General features: G+C 48.8%; 1 protein-coding gene and 1 long non-coding RNA gene across 16 annotated transcripts in view; one reads left to right on the plus strand and one right to left on the minus strand.

The window, feature by feature from the left end:
• Nucleotides 1-1,373: 1,373 nt before the first annotated feature.
• Nucleotides 1,374-16,724, minus strand: part of VPS8 (VPS8 subunit of CORVET complex) — a 299,937-nt gene continuing 284,586 nt past the window's right edge. For 11 of the 15 annotated variants that reach the window (XM_060419760.1, XM_060419734.1, XM_060419755.1 and 8 more), the window contains 2 exons: nt 4,826-4,906; nt 1,374-2,008 (listed from right to left, as the gene is read on the minus strand). In XM_060419760.1, coding sequence (XP_060275743.1) covers nt 1,859-2,008; nt 4,826-4,906 — 231 coding nt within the window. In that variant the 3' untranslated portion in view covers nt 1,374-1,858. Of the gene's footprint in view, nt 2,009-4,819; nt 4,907-7,442; nt 10,550-16,724 lie in introns of those variants that run through there. The other 4 variants (XR_009601662.1, XR_009601661.1, XM_060419718.1 and 1 more) reach the window with 3 other exon arrangements.
• Nucleotides 2,004-16,621, plus strand: LOC132660254 (uncharacterized). Its single transcript, XR_009601663.1, has 2 exons — nt 2,004-4,302; nt 5,882-16,621. It is a non-coding gene; the product is annotated as an uncharacterized LOC132660254 (long non-coding RNA).

Raw genomic sequence — 16,724 nt, forward strand, 5'->3', positions numbered from 1 at the left:
AAGTGCCCGGGAGAGGGGACGTACTAGGCCTACCTCAGGCTGGCACGTCCCAGGGCCCACCAGTGCCCAGCCATGGGGTTGGTTTTTCACCTACCCTCAGATGAGACAGGAGGGCTTTCCAAATCCAACCCAGAAGGCATGACCTGGGTATAAAGCTGTCAGCCTCTGTTCAGTGGTGCTGTGACTTGAATGACAAGGAACTCTTGGGACTGATAAATCAGGGAGGGGCTGGAGGAGAGCCGTGCTGCTGTTTACTGGTCCTGGTGTGAACAGGGGCTCGGGTGCCAGTGAACTAACTGCCTTGGCTCCTTCAAGTATAGACTGAGGAAGGGCAGCAAGCGCTGCGTTTTGCTTTGAGATTGTCAAGCGCCTTTGGCTTTGATTTTTTTTTTTTTTTTTTTAGTTTTTTATTTTTTAAATTTTAAAATCTTTAATTCTTACATGCGTTCCCAAACATGAACCCCCCTCCCAAGAAACCTTCTGATACAGAGTTTGTGGAGTGACATCACTGGCTCTGGACTCAGTTCTGAGTTCAGATCTGTGATCGGCCACTTTTTGTGCGTCACCTTGGTTAAATTTTCCCGTGTAAGCCTCAGCTTTCTTGTCTGTAGGCCCTCGTGCGTCTGATCGCTGGTCTTGTACTGTGGCCTGCTTGCACACACACTTCCACCCCCACCCCGTGCCACCGCCTTGCGGGAGTTCTGTGCTAAGAGCTCAGCTCACACATCTGGGCAGTACGGCACAGGTCTACACTTCGCGTTCTTAGGCACGGGCTTGTTTAGTCTTTATTTTTAAAGAAACTGAAGCTGAGAGAGGTGAACTGACTTGGCTCAGGATCACAGCCAGGATGTGGCAGAAGGAGGACTTCTTTTCTATTTCTGTGTAGTTTCTACATCAGTTTCCTGGGGGTTGTTCCAGGGGATCAGAAAGGGCCCAGGGTGATGCCTGGCACCTGGAGTGCTAGGGTGTAGATGGTTACTGGGGTGGTAGGAACTGTGGGCATCGGACCTGGAGCTGGACTGGAGCACTGCTCTACAGCTCTGGGAGCCTGGCCGGCCCTGAGTCTGCGGGGAGGACACCTAGTCTCTGCCTGTGTGGTGTGCTCTCCTGCAGTGGTGGGCTCAATGATGCACAAAGTTCTTGGGCTGAGAAATGTGAAAGTCCTGCTCTGGCAGCCCGGGCCCTGGCCAAGGAGTGCCTGGGTGGCTGGTGGTCTGGATGGAGCCTGCGACGCGGCTGCTTATGGAATAAAGGCAGGGCTGCCCCAGTCAGGGCCTTTGACTTTGAGCTAATAGAACTGAATTGTGGCCACAAAGGTTCTGAACGTTCTTTGTGACCTGGTAGACGGAGAGTGAGACAGTCAGTAGGCCTGCTGGGCATGAACGGAAGGCATTTATTGTAAGAGACGGCAGATGCTAACACTCAAACGGGCTTCAACACAAACATGAGGCAGGGGAGGTGCCCCGGCCCCCGCAGCCCTTCGCTCCCTCCAGCGCAGGTTTCCTTGATGCTGCAGCCCAGCGCCCACTGTCCCTCTGGCAGCAGGAGGCAACGGCACCCCATACTAACCAGCAGCAGGAGAAGAGGGGCTGGGGTGGCCACGGACTGGGCTGCTGCCCACAGAGCTCTGCCTGTTCTCCACTCTTGGGGGAGAGTGCAACAGACAAAAACGCATATCCTTAAATGACTGGATGGAGGTACATCGTGTTCATTTGCTTAATAAGCAAAACAATCAGTCTGGTGCCCAGGCTGCAACAACGTCGGGAGGGCCAGAGTCTCTGCGGCTGGGGGGCACGGAGTCCTCAGGTGACCCCTCCCCTTGCTGGCCTGTCTCTGGGCTCCAGGCTCAGGAAAGACTTCAGTCCTCGGTCACCGGGGGAGGGATGAGCTGCAGCTGGAAGTTCTCCTTCTGGAAGATGCTGTTGAAGGCGGGGCCACTCTGGGACCCTCCAAACGGCCTGCAGCTCTCGCCACTGCGATTCTGGGAGAGTTCCGTGAGGAGGGCCAGCTGCAGAGGAGGGGACGCAGTCAGCGGGGGCTGGAGGTAAGGCCGGGCATGGACCCCACATCTGCCTCCAGCTAACAGTCACGGTGAGTCTGCACATGTCCACGTCCTCTGGTAAGGCCTAAGTTTCCTCCTCTAACGACGAGGAGGCTGGAGGTGGTAAGCCTCCAGGTGTGACGCTTCCTGAGCCTCCCTCACGCTGTGTACCCGCTGCAGAGGGCACGAGGCCCTGTTGCCCAGCTCACTCCAAACTCCCTCTCCCCTTAGTGGGCTTTCCTCAGAGTGGGTGGTGATCTCTGGCTCTGCGCCCTTGCCTTCATGCTCCAGATAGCTCCCGATGGATGCCCCAGCTGCCACTCCCAGATGCACCTTCTCCTCTAGGTGCCCTCCCTGCTCCGGTGTCCACCAGTGACACCCTCCCTGTCGCAGGCTCAGTGCTGGGGGACCTGCCAAGGAAGGCAGACTGTTGATCTAGCCTGCCGCTCGCCGGGAAGATGAGGCACAGAGCCTGATGCCCTAGCCCCAAGATGCCCTTGACGGTCAGAGGAGAGTGGGGTCCCACAGCTGAACTTCACCTGCAGAGGCAGCAGCTGTGAGGACTGAGCCGGCACCTACGGCGGGGCAGGCCCCCAGCACCAGGGCTGCCCCAGCGCCTTCCAGGCTACTACATCATGCTACTAGGTCTTCCACATGAAATGTGGAGGATCCTCCACAACCACCTTCTGCGTAAAAAACCCAGAGCCCTGAGAGAGGAAGTAACGGTCACCCCAGGGGCGAGTGGTAGCCTGGGGTTCAAGCTCTGGTCCCTGGGACAGGTTCTGGGTGGCCGGGCGGCCTGCAGCTCTGCCTGCCCTGGAGATGGCGGCTGTCACCTGCGCTCTGCCCACTCGCCCAGGCTGGCTGTCTTCTACTGCCCTCCGACCTCTGATAAGGGTTCTTTCCTCACCTAGGTGATAGTGGCAGGAGGCTTACACGTGTGTGTCCTTCCATTGAAAACTCACTGCAGAGGCTGTGGTAACCGAGGAGACATCTGAAGAGCCTCGGCTCACAGCCGATTTACCTAAAATACTCCAGCACCTGGCCCTGCTCAGACACGTGACTGTGGTCCGAGGCAGAGTCCCGAACCAGGCTCCCCGCAGGGACCCCCGCCGCTGTCGAGCACGTTGCCGAGGGGGGTCCCGCGCTCTGCACAAGCCCCACCCACACCACTTCCTATCTTCTGTAGCCCTCTGGGCTGCCCAGCCCCTGGCATTCTCTGCAAGGACGACTCTGATGCCATAAGAGGACAGGCAACAGAGGCTGCATGAACACGAAGCTCTTTCACATTCAGACACTGAAGTGAAAGGATCAATCACAAAAATATTTTTTGTTTTCCACTTCTGTACCTTAAGTGTTCTGGAAATTGATGGGGCCCAAAGAGTGGCTCAATAGTGTAAAGGAGAACTTCCTGAGAATCAAAGGCCCAGAAACCCCACTCCCGGGCAGAGCCGGGCTTAGGCTGGGAAGCAGCGAGGTGAGGCCAGGTCAGTGAACCTCCTGGAAGAAAAGCCTCTATCCAGACCAGCTCTCAGAGATGGAACACCATTTTTCCTCTGGGCTGCCACCAACCTAGCAGGTGTGTGGGGAGTGGGAAAAGGGAGTGCAGCACAAAAGCAAGAGCCAGTCTGTGCAAGCTCAAGGAAAGCGTAGGGAAGAAATCTGGCCCAACTAGAATTCAGGTGTGACTTGGGGCGCGGAGGAGCTTGTTGAGTATGACTCCACCTGCAGGGGCTGGAGAGCCAGGAAAGTGTTATAAGCCAGGGGCTAACAGGACTTAGGGGCTTGGAGATGGTGCCCTACAAGCAGCAGAATCCCTAGAGAAGGGACAGAAGTGACCTCCGTGAGCTGGAGGGAAAGGGGAGAAACAGATAGGAGACCACCCTATGGAGTGGGTGGGGTGGGAAGGATGAGCCCAGGGTGCTGGCAGGTGACTAGATGACAAACAATGCCACACAGACAGGCATGGGCAAGGAAGAACAGGGTGTTGTGGCATGACTGCCAGTAGCCCTCTAAATATGCACTCTTCTTTTACAGGAGGATTCAGTAATTTTAGGGCTTTTGGAATCAAGACCAGTTTCCCTAGCCTCCACTGCAGTTAGGTCACGTGTCTAAGTACTGGACAAATAAGTGGAAGTGGTGTATACAGTTTCTAGGAACTATCCTTAAATAGAGGGCTTATGAACTTCTTCCTTTTCTTCCACCTTGCTAACAGGAATGCAGATGTGATGGTTGGAGCTGGGGCAACCATGTTGAACCATGTGAGTATCATCCATATATTAGAGATGATAGAACCACAAAATAGAAGAAACCTAGAGAGAGATTCATGGAATGTGCCCTGGGATCCCTGCATTTGCAATTCTATCTTGGTTAAGCCACTACAATTTGGCATTTATCTTTCATGGCCAAAACAAGTTCAACCAATGCAGATGTACAGGAGAGTTTGGGGCTCAGGGCAGATTTGTGGCAGTCATCAGTAAAAACCAAGGCTCCCAGATGAGGGACTGGGCTTAGGCCTGCTTTCTCTGGAGGCAGCACAAACACAGATGCCCTCCTGTGTCCTCAGCCCAGGGTAAGTAGGGGACAGAGATCTTCCCACTTCCTATGCATCCTTTGCCAGGTTCTCAGTGGCCCCTGGGGTCAGGGCTCCACACACCCTGACAGGGATGCCAGGGCACCTTACAGACTGAGGAGGAGGGTGGAGTGAGGACCTGGGGCACGGCGTTGCCAAAGCAGTCATTATAAATAGGGAAATGAACATTTAGATAACCATGTGAACATTACCCTGGAACTTCCTCGGTAGAGATGGCAGAGCTGATCAAATGCTTGGATTTGCTGTGGATCCAGAACAGGTTCTGAGGTTGCCTGAGAAGTCAGAAACGCTAGGATTAATAACATCCAAGGGCAGCCTCCATGGAACATGATGCAGTGCTTCCTTCATGTGGAAGAAAACCCATGCTACCAGCAATCCAGAACTTCCTGACCCAGGGATCGAACCCGGGTCTCCCGCATTGTAGGCAGACGCTTTACCATCTGAGCCATAAGGGAAGCCATGAGCTAGTTTACTGTTTATTACAAGTGGCTACACACCCCCTCCGGCCCTTAGTGCCAGCTCTAGGCTGACAACCTCCCTAAGGCTTCTCCCTGTAGCCTCAGTGTTTCCATACAAGTTTTCCTTGTACCCCCATATCCAGCACTGAATACAGCCAGCAAAGATGCCCCTTCTTTGTGCTGGTGGTGGAGATATGTTACAAATGAAAAATTATGTCATTTCCCTGCCTTATTGTAAAGCTGGTAGCTACCCAAGGGACTGATTTTAGTCTGCTTTTGGGAGGGGGTAAGTCTAACTTGCTTCTCCAGCAGTTTCGCCTTGTCCCACTGGTTACTGTGCCAACACCGTGATCCTGCTCTCTGTAGAGCCAATCCAGCTCACAGCTGGAGGAAGAAATGGGGTCCTGGCAGAGGCCGCTGTAGGCTTTGGAGTCAGAGGTGACCTGAAATACAAGTTCTGACACTAACCTGCTGGGTGACCCCTTAGGCAGGTCCCTTCCCTGACTTGTGAGAGAGGAAAATGCTTCCTTATGGGCTTACTGAATATTAAGTTAGATGAGATCCTTTATATAAAATGTCTTTTATCTGCTTGCCACCGCCCCCCCCCCCCTGCCCCCAGCATAAGGGCTCAGTATATGCTGGTTTTTATTACTACAATTCAGAGCATCCTCAGTTAAATGATGGTGTGTTTCAACGAGGAAGGTGTCAACATGAGCGCCTATCCCTGAGAGCTGAGCTCTGGGACTTAAGGGCTGCAGATGGGGGTCTGAAGACTTGTTCTGTTTACAGGAAGTCCTGGCAGGAACAGGGGAGGCAGAGAACAAGTAAACAACACTTGGAACTGTTACCATGTACGGAGCGTTTCCTGCGTGCCAGGCCCCGTGTGCTGTTTGTGGCTGAGCTCGCTGAACCCTCATAACCGCTCTAGGAGGAAGGTGCTGCCATGTCTGCCCCTCCCACCCCCTAAGGAGCTGAACTTTCAAAAGCATTACAGTGTTAAGAGGTTATAGAAACTTGTGTCCTAGGAATGACTTTGCTTCTCTTCTCCAAAATTCTCCCACCCTTAGGGGGAAGAACCCTAAGCACTAAGACAGAATGGAAATAAGCACCACCCCTGAATAAACCATGCTTGTGAGTGTGAAACAGCTTCACAGCTTCATCTTCCGTGAAAGAATGTGTTTCAAGATCGAGAGAGCAGCTGACAGTAAGGATGCTCACAGCACCTGGGCTTGTGGAATCCTGCTGTGCTATCCTGGAGTCCGGCCCAGGCCGCAGGTGCCTAAAGTCTTCCTGATGCTCTCAGTGACATGGGGATGACGGAGGTTGGCCCATGGGAATCCCAAGCCAGGCCGCCAGAAAGAGAGGAGGATAGACCACAGAGGCCCCACTTTTCATTCTAGACTCACACCTCTGGGTCTCCAGACACATGGAGGGGATCACTCTCTACTCTTGAGAATGTTCCAACTTGCCTTGACACTTTAAGAAACACTTCTCAATCTAATTTGGTAGAAAAATGATCCTGTTCTTGGAGAGAAATTGTGTGGAGTATCACACTTCAGTTTATACTAAGTAAGATGCACAGGGGTGTTCCAAGCTAAAGATGATCTGAAGGTTTGAAAAATACTGCAAACCAAGCTCCAACAAGCAAGAAGAGAAAACACATAAATACTTTTGAGAGACTGAACAATGGAAAACATGGTCCTGCCCCGATTTTCCACATCTCTCCAGGACTGCTGGCATGAACTGGGGCCAGGACTGGTTATGGACACCTGCCTTTCACTGGCCACACAGCACCTCAGCTGTGGGGCCTGCCATCCCCACAGTCCATATGACAAGGGACCAAACCACCCTGATCTTACCTTTGCTGATTGTGGTTACACCATGATAAAGTTTAAAGGAGGGTCTAAGTGGAACAGAGTCAGGAATGGACTAGGTAAGGTGGCGCCGGGTGGGGGTGTTAAGGTGGTTGATTAAAAAGAAGGTTGTAAAAGCCAAGCTGGAAAATGACAAAGTGACAAAAGCAAGGAAAAGATCTCATGAAATACACTGCTGCGCTTGTTAAGAAAATGTAGATGACGAGCCGCTGAAGAAACGCCCATCAAACCCTGCGCTGAGAAAAACTGTATTGGACATAATCACTAGTTGTCCACTTTCTGCCAATTGTGTTTTCTGTTTGCTTTTGTCACAAAGGAACTGAAAGCTAAGTGGTCAGCTACGTAAGACTAGCAGCTGTACAGGACGTGGTGGCAACCAGATTAGGTTTTACATTATTTTCCATAGGCACATTGTTTTTTAAACTCTATATTTCTGCATTTATTTCATCACTGGATGTGTTTTGGAAGCCAAATCATTTTGTGAAAGTGAAGGTCATGTGAGATCAGGAGTGGAAAAGGCATGTGACACAGATCATTCTCAACGCTGACAAGCTAAAAGCATTCCTTCTAAGGTTAGGAACAAGACAAGATGTCCACTCTCATTACTTTCATTCAACATAGTTTTGAAAGTCCTAGCCATGGCACCCAGAGAAGAAAAAGGAAAGGACTCCAAACTGGAAAAGAAGTAAAGCCCTCACTGTTTGCAGATGATATATACTATACATAGGAAACCCTAAGTCCGCTACCAGAAAACTACTAGGGTCATCAATGAATCTGGTAAAGCTGCAGGACACAAAATTTATACACAGAAATCTCTTGCATTCTTATACACTAACAATGAAAGAGAAATTAAGGAAACAATCCCATTTGCCATCACATCAAAAAAAAATATCCAGGCATAAACCTATTTGAGGAGGCAAATAATCTCTACTCTGAAAACTAAGATGCTGATAAAAGTACTGAAAACACAAATGGAAAGATATACTATGTACTTGGATTGGAAGAATCAACACTCAAAATAAATACACTACCCAAGGCAATCTGCAGATTCAATGCAATCCCTATTAAATTACTAATGGTATTTTCTACAGAACTAGAACAAAAAATTTTTAATCTGCATGGAAACACAAAAGGCCCTGAATTATTCCTTAAAAAACTAAAAATAGAACTACCATATGATCCAGCAATCCCACATGGGCTTATATCCGAAGAAAGCAAAAGTGAAGTGGTTCAGTTGAGCCTGATTTGGACCCCATGGATAGTAAGTAGCCTGCACCAAGCTCCTCCATCCATGGGATTTTCAAGGCAAGAGTACTGGAGTGGGTTGCCATTTCCTTCTCCAAGGAATCTTCCCAACCCAGGGATCGAACCCAGGTCTCTCACACTGTAGACAGATGCTTTACCATCTGAGCCACCAGGGACATCCATCTGGAGAAAACCATAGTTGAAAAAGACACGTGCACCTCAGTGTTCATTGCAGCACTCTAGCTAAGACATAGACTGTCTAAATGTTCATCAGCAGAAGAATGGGTAAAGATGTAGTACATGTAACAATGGAATACTATTCAGCTATTAAAAAAGAACAAATTATGCCATTTGCAGCAACATGGATGGACCTAGAGATTATCAGAGTTAGTGAAGTAAGTCCGAGAAAGGTAAATATATCACTCATATATGGAATCTAATTTTAAAAATGATACAACGGAAGTTACTTACAAAACAGAAACAGACTAACATTTCAAAAACAAACTTATGGTCACCAAAGGGAAAATGTGGAAAGGAAATGTGGAAGGGAGGGACAAATTAGGACTTTCAGATTAACGTATACACAGTACCATGTATAAAATAGATAACCAACAAGGACCCCTTCTGTCCATGGGGTCGCAAAGAGTTGGACACACTTAGTTAGTGAACAACAGTAAGAACAAGGAAGACCTACTGTATGCAGTACAGGCAGCTCTACTCAGTGTGCTCTGACAACCTGTATGGAAAAGAACCTGAAAAAGGATGAACACACGTAACGTATAACTGAATCACTTGGCTGTACCCCCGAAAGTAACAACATTGTAAATAAACTGTACTCTGATAGAACTTTTTTTTAAAGTAGAAAATAATACTGTTAAAGACAGCATCATGCTTTTGCCCCCAGGAAGCACTACATAGTTGATGAGTCTATTCCAGGCACAGAATAAACTCCTTTGGGAGTTTGCTCACTGAGGCATCAAGTGTAGGAGTCTCAAATGCTGGTCCAACTCAGTTTTCTGATCTAGCTCTTCTTCAGTATTGATGTGTATAAGAACCACAGAGAGATCTCCTTACAATGCAGATTCTGGTTAGAAGGTGTGGGGTGGGGCCCGAGCCCCCAGGCAACACTTGCAGTAGCACTCTAACTGTACCCAGAACCACTCAGCACAGCTGGACTTCCTGTCCTCATCCCGTCCTAAGGGGAGCAGGGCCCGCTCAGCTTACGGGCGTTTGCCTTCTTCCCATTCAACTTCCCATTCAACTATACCACATCAACCAGACAACCAGCATTTCTTTTTCTAAGGTGTCCCAATTAGGTATGTTTTCAACATTCATTGAGTTCACTTTCATCTTAGCAACCCTTAGGTACAGTAAGAAAATTTAATGTCTCTGCCACATGGTTTACTGGATTTAATTGCAAGCCCTACACCTACCTACTTTACCACGTAAGTTAACACAGTTGTGCACACTGAGGAGAAAAAGGCTACGAGACCTGCCCAACAGGAATCAAAAATTCACAATCAAGGGTCATAACAAGAGCCTCTACCTTATAAACCCTAGTCCCCCTCTCCTGGAGAGAAAAGCTGGAGTAATAAATACGTTTAAGTGTGCACACAAACACATACCCGGAACCATAACCGCAAACATGATATGCCAATGCAAGGTGGCCCTGAGTCCCAGGCTTGTCGTCGTATTCTGCTCGAGGCCCTTCACTCCTTGGAGATACCTAGGGAAGGAATTTTCCAATGCATCCTTCAGAAACTGAGAAATGCGGCTGTTCCATGGGTGTGAAATAACTGAAGGTGACAGGTCCTTTCTGGTAACACCAGCCATCATCCTGAGCAACCCAGATACCGAACAAAGGTGCCACAGCTGGGGCCACCCTGGAACCCTCTGGAAGCAGAGCGGCTGCAGGCTGGGGATGCCCTGTTCCTGGCCAGGCCGTGCTGTCTCTGTGGAAGTCTTTCTGTGAACAGGTCATCTGAGGAGAAAGCAGAGCTATCTATAGAAGTGCCTGGGACCCAGCAGATGCTCACCTGTCTTAAAATCCTGCCTGGAACAAGACAGAGTCTTAAAAAAAAAAAAAGGAAGCATTCAGGGAATGACTAACACCTCATGAAGGTGAGGATTTCTGTCTGCTTCTCCTTGGGCGCAGCAGTGAAGAGGGGTAAGGAGGAGGGGCAGGACAGGGCCCTGGGAGGGGGCTCGTCCACAGAGTCCTCTTCAGCTGGTTTATGCCCCACCCTGTGCAGGCTCGTCCCCTCTCACCTCCGGGTCTCATGAATGGGGAGCCAGTTCTCTGGTTCAGGTATTTCTGGGACCTCTGCTTTATTAGCACCTGGGGTATAAAGATGAGTCAATCAAGAGGAGCTTAACATCTCATAGATTCTGGGATATGAGAAATCCATAAGAAGATTTCATTTTCTCCAGTGTTGATAAGCAAAGCGTGAGAGATTACTGAGGTATAATAACCATATACACCATATTTACCAGGGCAGCCTCGTTTGAAACAATGCTCTCACATTATCTACATATATCGTCAAAATGTCCCTGAAATTACACCATTCTGGGGTTCGGATTACACTCTTGCACACATGAGACACGGAAGGCTCAGCTCTGGTCCTCTCTGAGCACTTCTGTCAATAAATAAGCAGCCACGTGGCCAGTCCATAACTATACTGTGCTTCCTGTAATTGTCTACCTGTCTCCCTATTAGCCTGTGAACCTGAATACCAGAACTACTTCTTACTCATCCTTCATTCTCATTTCTGTGCAGCCAGAAAATGTTCAACAAACATTTGCTGAACATCCCATATCCTCTTACTCTGAGCTGTCCATCTTAGGAATCAGAGCGGGCAGCAGCTTGCTCTCCCTGGCCCATTGTGAAATCACTGGCATTGTCTTCCTATTTCTAAGAACTTGATTTTGTAAAGACTCTTTGTGACTTCTGGCATGTTTATCCTGTTTCTCAGTGAAATATCTATTTTGTCTTATTTAATTCACTTTAAGGGGAAGGATTATTTCTCAAATGTCAGAAAATACCAGCCCTTTTAAGAAGGAAGGGAAATCTACCAAACCAGTGGGACTTGTGGTTAAAAGCCTCTTCCTGCTGTTATCTGGCATATCCTGTGCTGGACCCACCATCGCATGTGACCAAAGCCTGCCCGTGACACTGCAGTGGCTGGCAGCCTGGCAGCCAGAAGCCTGGGCTCTAGAGCCTGCGTGCCTGTGCCTGCACCCCAGCATCACCATCACTGGCACTGCAATCGCTGGCAAGTTACCTGTTCTCTCTGAGCTAGGGTTTCTATGAGCACAGTGAAAACAGCTGCCCCACATAAAGTGGCTGAGAAGATTAAGGAGTACACAGTAGAGGCCTAGGACTCTGCAAGTCCTCACTAACTGTTACTAACCGGAGGCACAGGAGGGCCTCCCCGTTTACACACAATACTGCTCACGTGTACCTAGTCCTACTGTGGCCACTGAGCACAGAAAGAACAGAGATGTCAGAGCACAGTGCAGACAAGCCTGGCAGCTCTGGCAATGAGAGGGCTGGCTGGGTGCTGCAGGAGAGAAGGGGCAGTGGGGGGAGCCTCGAGCAAGAAGCGCCCCGAGGACAGGGCGCTGTCTCCCCCTCACGGCGCCCAGCACTTGGTCCGGCACGGAACCAGCTATGAAATGACTATCCTCTGATCAAACCAATGGAGGCGTGGGAAGGGTGAGCAGATTTTCTACTTCTTACATAGTCACTGAGGCGTTTCTAAACCACCTGGAACTTGCAAAGCAGGAAGGGGAATGCAGGGTGTGACTTCACACAGCCCTGGCTCCACCTGGATTCTGTGATGATTAGTGAGCAGTTCTGGCTGAGTTATTTAGCTTCTCTCAGGCAATGGCACCCCACTCCAGTACTTTTGCCTGGAAAATCCCATGGATGGAGGAGCCTGGTAGGCTGCAGTCCATGGGGTCGCTAGAGTGGGACATGGCTGAGCGACTTCACTTTCACCTTTCACTTTCATGCACTAGAGAAGGAAATGGCAACCCACTCCAGTGTTCTTGCCTGGAGAATCCCAGGGACGGGGGAGCCTGGTGGGCTGCCGTCTATGGGGTCGCACAGAGTCGGACACGACTGAAGCGACTTAGCAGCAGCAGCTTCTTTAGCTGCAAAACAGTACTCTCCAGAATTGTGAGGATCACACTGACATGTGGGTCCAGCACCTTTTAGGTGGTCAGTAAATGGCCGTGACTGCTGTGCCTGTGTTATGTCTGTGCCTGGGGGAAGCATCTGGAAGGCACAGCCCTGGACTGAGAATATGGAAACTTGAGTGCTAATCTGGCCATAGGTCCCTGTATAACCTGAGCAGGTCCCGCTGCTCTGATGGGTCTGTGTTCTGATCTATCCAAGGGCAGTGCTATCAGGGGCACGCTGCCATCTGGGTGCCGTGAGACCATAGGCATTCGGGGCACAAAGGCTGAAGGTAGTGGTGTTTACTGAAGCTAATCAGGGATCTTACTGCAGCATTAGAAGCAAACTAAGGCAACCAACTAGGGGCGCTGTCACAAAGACCCATGATAGGGCTGAAGAGAAACAGTAGATTCAGCCTAAGATGCTGTACAGAGAAACTGATTTGCTAAATCAGTGCCATGCTCAAAAGAAAAGTGGGGGCGCCAAATTGGAACACAGTCTCAGTTTGTGCTTTACAGTCCTTTATCCTTAAACATAAAGCACCATACCTAGACCATCTAACCCACCAGGCACAGAGCTGATCAGGAGTGATTCTCCAATTGGAAGAGAAAGATACTATCTGCTAGAGCAAATTTCTTTCCTCCCATGTAATGAAGTCCAGTAACAAGAGCTGAAAATTAAACTAGCTGAACATGAAGAAGAAATGACAGCCCTGGACATGCCCTTGTAACACTCAGAATTAAAGTAAGTCCAGTGGAAAGCGAGGCCCTGATGATCGGGGAGAGGCCCAGGGAGAGGGACGCAGGCAGAGCGAGTGTGCCAGCCCGTTTCAAAGCTCAGTGCCTCCCAGATGGGCGGAAGTGCGTGCTGTAATTATACCCGCCGCAAGCAAGAAAGCAAACCAGGGCTTTCGGGATTCACAGGCCTCGTCAGCACATCAAGCTTGATACAGGAAACAACTCAGGTCGCTGCCAGCCCAAAGGCCGAGTTCCTAGGAATATGGATAATAACACCAGGCATTCTGGATATGGAGCTTTCCGAGTCATACACGCAGACAGAGGAACTCATGGGAGACGGAGCTCTGCCTGTTCATGTCTTACTCTTCACAATAAACAAGGCCCTGAAATAAAAATCCCAGCATCTCCGTTCCTAATTGTCTTCCCACATGAGAAGGCTGAGCCTAGAACGTGAGAGGCATTGGCTCTTGGTCTAATTTTGTGATACAGTCGTCTCCTCGGCACTCCAGGAGCCTTCTGCTGGCGGTTCTGTAATTTGCTGGTAGGGACGGGAGCAGAGTTCGAGCAGAATGGACGGAATGACAGCCATATTTCCCACCTTCTCCTGCCTTGGCTCCACTATCAAGTCTTTATTTCTTATACAGTTAAGACTTTTGCTACCACCTAAGCCAACTCCGTCTAGTCAAGGCTATGGTTTTTCCAGTAGTCATGTATGGATGTGAGAGTTGGACTGTGAAGAAGGCTGAGCACCAAAGAATTGATGCTTTTGAACTGTGGTGTTGGAGAAGACTCTTGAGAGTCCCTTGGACTGCAAGGAGATCCAACCAGTCCATTCTAAAGGAGATCAACCCTGGGATTTCTTTGGAAGGAATGATGCTAAAGCGGAAACTCCAGTACTCTGGCCACCTCATGTGAAGAGTTGACTCATTGGAAAAGACTCTGATGCTGGGAGGGATTGGGGGCAGGAGGAGAAGGGGACGACCGAGGATGAGATGGCTGTATGGCATCACTGACTCGATGGACGCGAGTCTGAGTGAACTCCGGGAGTTGGTGATGGACAGGGAGGCCTGCCATGCTACGATTTATGGGGTTGCAAAGAGGCGGACACGACTGAGCAACTAAACTGAACTGAACTGAACTGAAGTCGACTTCACTTTCACTTTCATGCATTGGAGAAGGAAATGGCAACCCACTTCAGTGTTCTTGCCTGGAGAATCCCAGGCACAGGGGAGCCTGGTGGGCTGCCATCTATGGGGTCCCACAGAGTCGGACACTACTGAAGTGACTTAGCAGCAGCAGCAGCAGCAGCAGCAGCAGCAAGCTGTTTCAACGGGGCTTCCTAGGTGGTGCTACTGGTAAAGAATCCACTTGCCCATGTAGGAGACATAAGGGACACGAGGATTTAATCCCTGGGTATGGAAGGTCCCCTGGAGGAGGGCATGGCAATCCACTTCAGTATTCTTGCCTGGAGAAACCCATGGACAGAGGAGCCTGGTGGGCTACAGTCCATGGGATCTCGATGATTCAGACATAAGCACACACACACATAAGCTGTTTCAAACTAGAGGTCCTTAATATTTAACCATTTTGCCTAAAGTGAAACTGACTTCAGAGATAGGAGTGACGCCGTACTTCCTGCTCCACCTGCAAACAGAAACCATCTTTCCTAAAATTCCCACCCACAAGGCAGTTTGTTTTCACACAGAACCTGACCTCTCACCTTCATTTCCCAAGGCTGCAAAACTCTCAATGAGCTCACAGTTAATAATGAATTAGGTGAAGAAATAATAAAATAAGCTGGTATGTTGCTAAGCTGACTGGAGACAGGCGAGAAACACCTGGCAGAACATCTCCTGAGGAGATTTCTCATAGCACCAGCTGTGAGGGAAGAAAGTGTGTGAGGCTGGACATAGAAATCGTGAAAGACTGACTGCGAAATAGCCACTGAAAACCCCACGATCTACAAGACCACAACCGAAAAGCGACAGCACAGTGGCTTTTCACAGCAGAGGAAGAAAAGGCTGGTTTAAGTTTTCTGTGATGTGGAAAGGAGTGACCTCTGCAGTGGCTAACAGATATGGGGCAAGGGATCACTGTGCGCCAGCGTGCTCTGAGCCTGCACTTGGGTTATCTCACCTCATCTGATCATCAGACACCCTAGGAGGTTGGTTCTTTCGTCACCCTCATCTTACATGTGAAGGAACTAAGGTCCTGAGTGCAGGAGGTGCCCAAGGTCACACGGGTTGGTGGCACAGCCCAGATATGAACTGGGCAGTCCAGGCCCAGGGGTCTCCTCCACTTGCCACGCTCTTGGTATTGGCCTGGAAAAAGCCTAACAGTCACTTTCAAGGGACCCAGAAGGTTTTACCCACACTAGGTACAAACAGCTCATGTAGCTCAGTATCAAACAAATAACCCAATCAAAACGTAGGTAAAAGATCTATTTTTGGCACCTGGACAGGGACTTGCACCCTGGGCCCTCTGAGTAAAAATCTGATGCTCTACCAGCTGAGCTACCTGGGCAGCCAAAAGATCTAAACAGACATTTCTCCAAAGAAGACATACAGATGGGCAAAAACCACTTGAAGAGATGTTCAACATCACTAATTATTATAGAAATGCAAATCAAAACTACAATGAGGTATCATCTCACACTGGTCAGAATGGGCGTCATCAAAAAAATCTACAAAACAATAAATGCTGGAGAGGGTGTAGAGAAAAGAGAACCCTCTTACAGCATTGGTGGCTATGTAAATTGATACAGTCATTATCGAGAACAGTATGGAGGTTCCTTAAAACACTAAAAATAGAACTACCATATGACCCAGCAATCCCACTCCTTGACATGTATTTGGAGAAAACCATAATTTGAAAAGATACATGCACCATTACTGTTAATGTTAATGGCAGCAGCATCATTTACAATAGCCAGGACATGAAAGCAAGCTAAATTTCCATCAACAGAGGAATGGATAAAGAATATTATTCAACAATATTGTTAAGTAATTAGCCTCCAATTAAAATAAATAAATTTTAAAAAAGAATATCACTCAGCCATAAAAAGGAGTGAAACTGAATCATTTGTAGAGATGTGGATGGTCCTAGAGACTGTCATACAGACTGAAGTCAGAAGAAGGGAAACAAATACTGTAATACTGATACATATATGTGGGATCTAGAAAAATGGTACAGATTATTTTATTTGCAAAACAGAGACAGAGGTAGAGAACAGATGTATAAATACCAAGGGGGAAGGGAGGTGGGATGAATTACGAGATTGGGATTGATGTATATATACTACTGATATGTATAAAATAGATAACGAATGGGAACTGACTGCATTGCACAGGGAGCTCTACTCAACGCTCTGTGGCAACCCAAATGGGAAGGAACTTTTAAAAAGAGGATATATATGTATATGTACAGCTGATTCACTCTGCTGTGTCACACATTATAAAGCAACTATACTCCAATAAAAATTAATAAAAAAGCATATATGTATGCACCATGGACTATTATTCAGCCATAAAAAATCCGAACAACGACACTGGCAGCAACATGGATGGATCTAGAGATTGTCATACCCAGTGAACTGC

This window comes from Ovis aries, chromosome 1 (genome assembly GCF_016772045.2).
Source record: "Ovis aries strain OAR_USU_Benz2616 breed Rambouillet chromosome 1, ARS-UI_Ramb_v3.0, whole genome shotgun sequence".
Taxonomy (NCBI): Eukaryota; Metazoa; Chordata; class Mammalia; order Artiodactyla; family Bovidae; genus Ovis; species Ovis aries.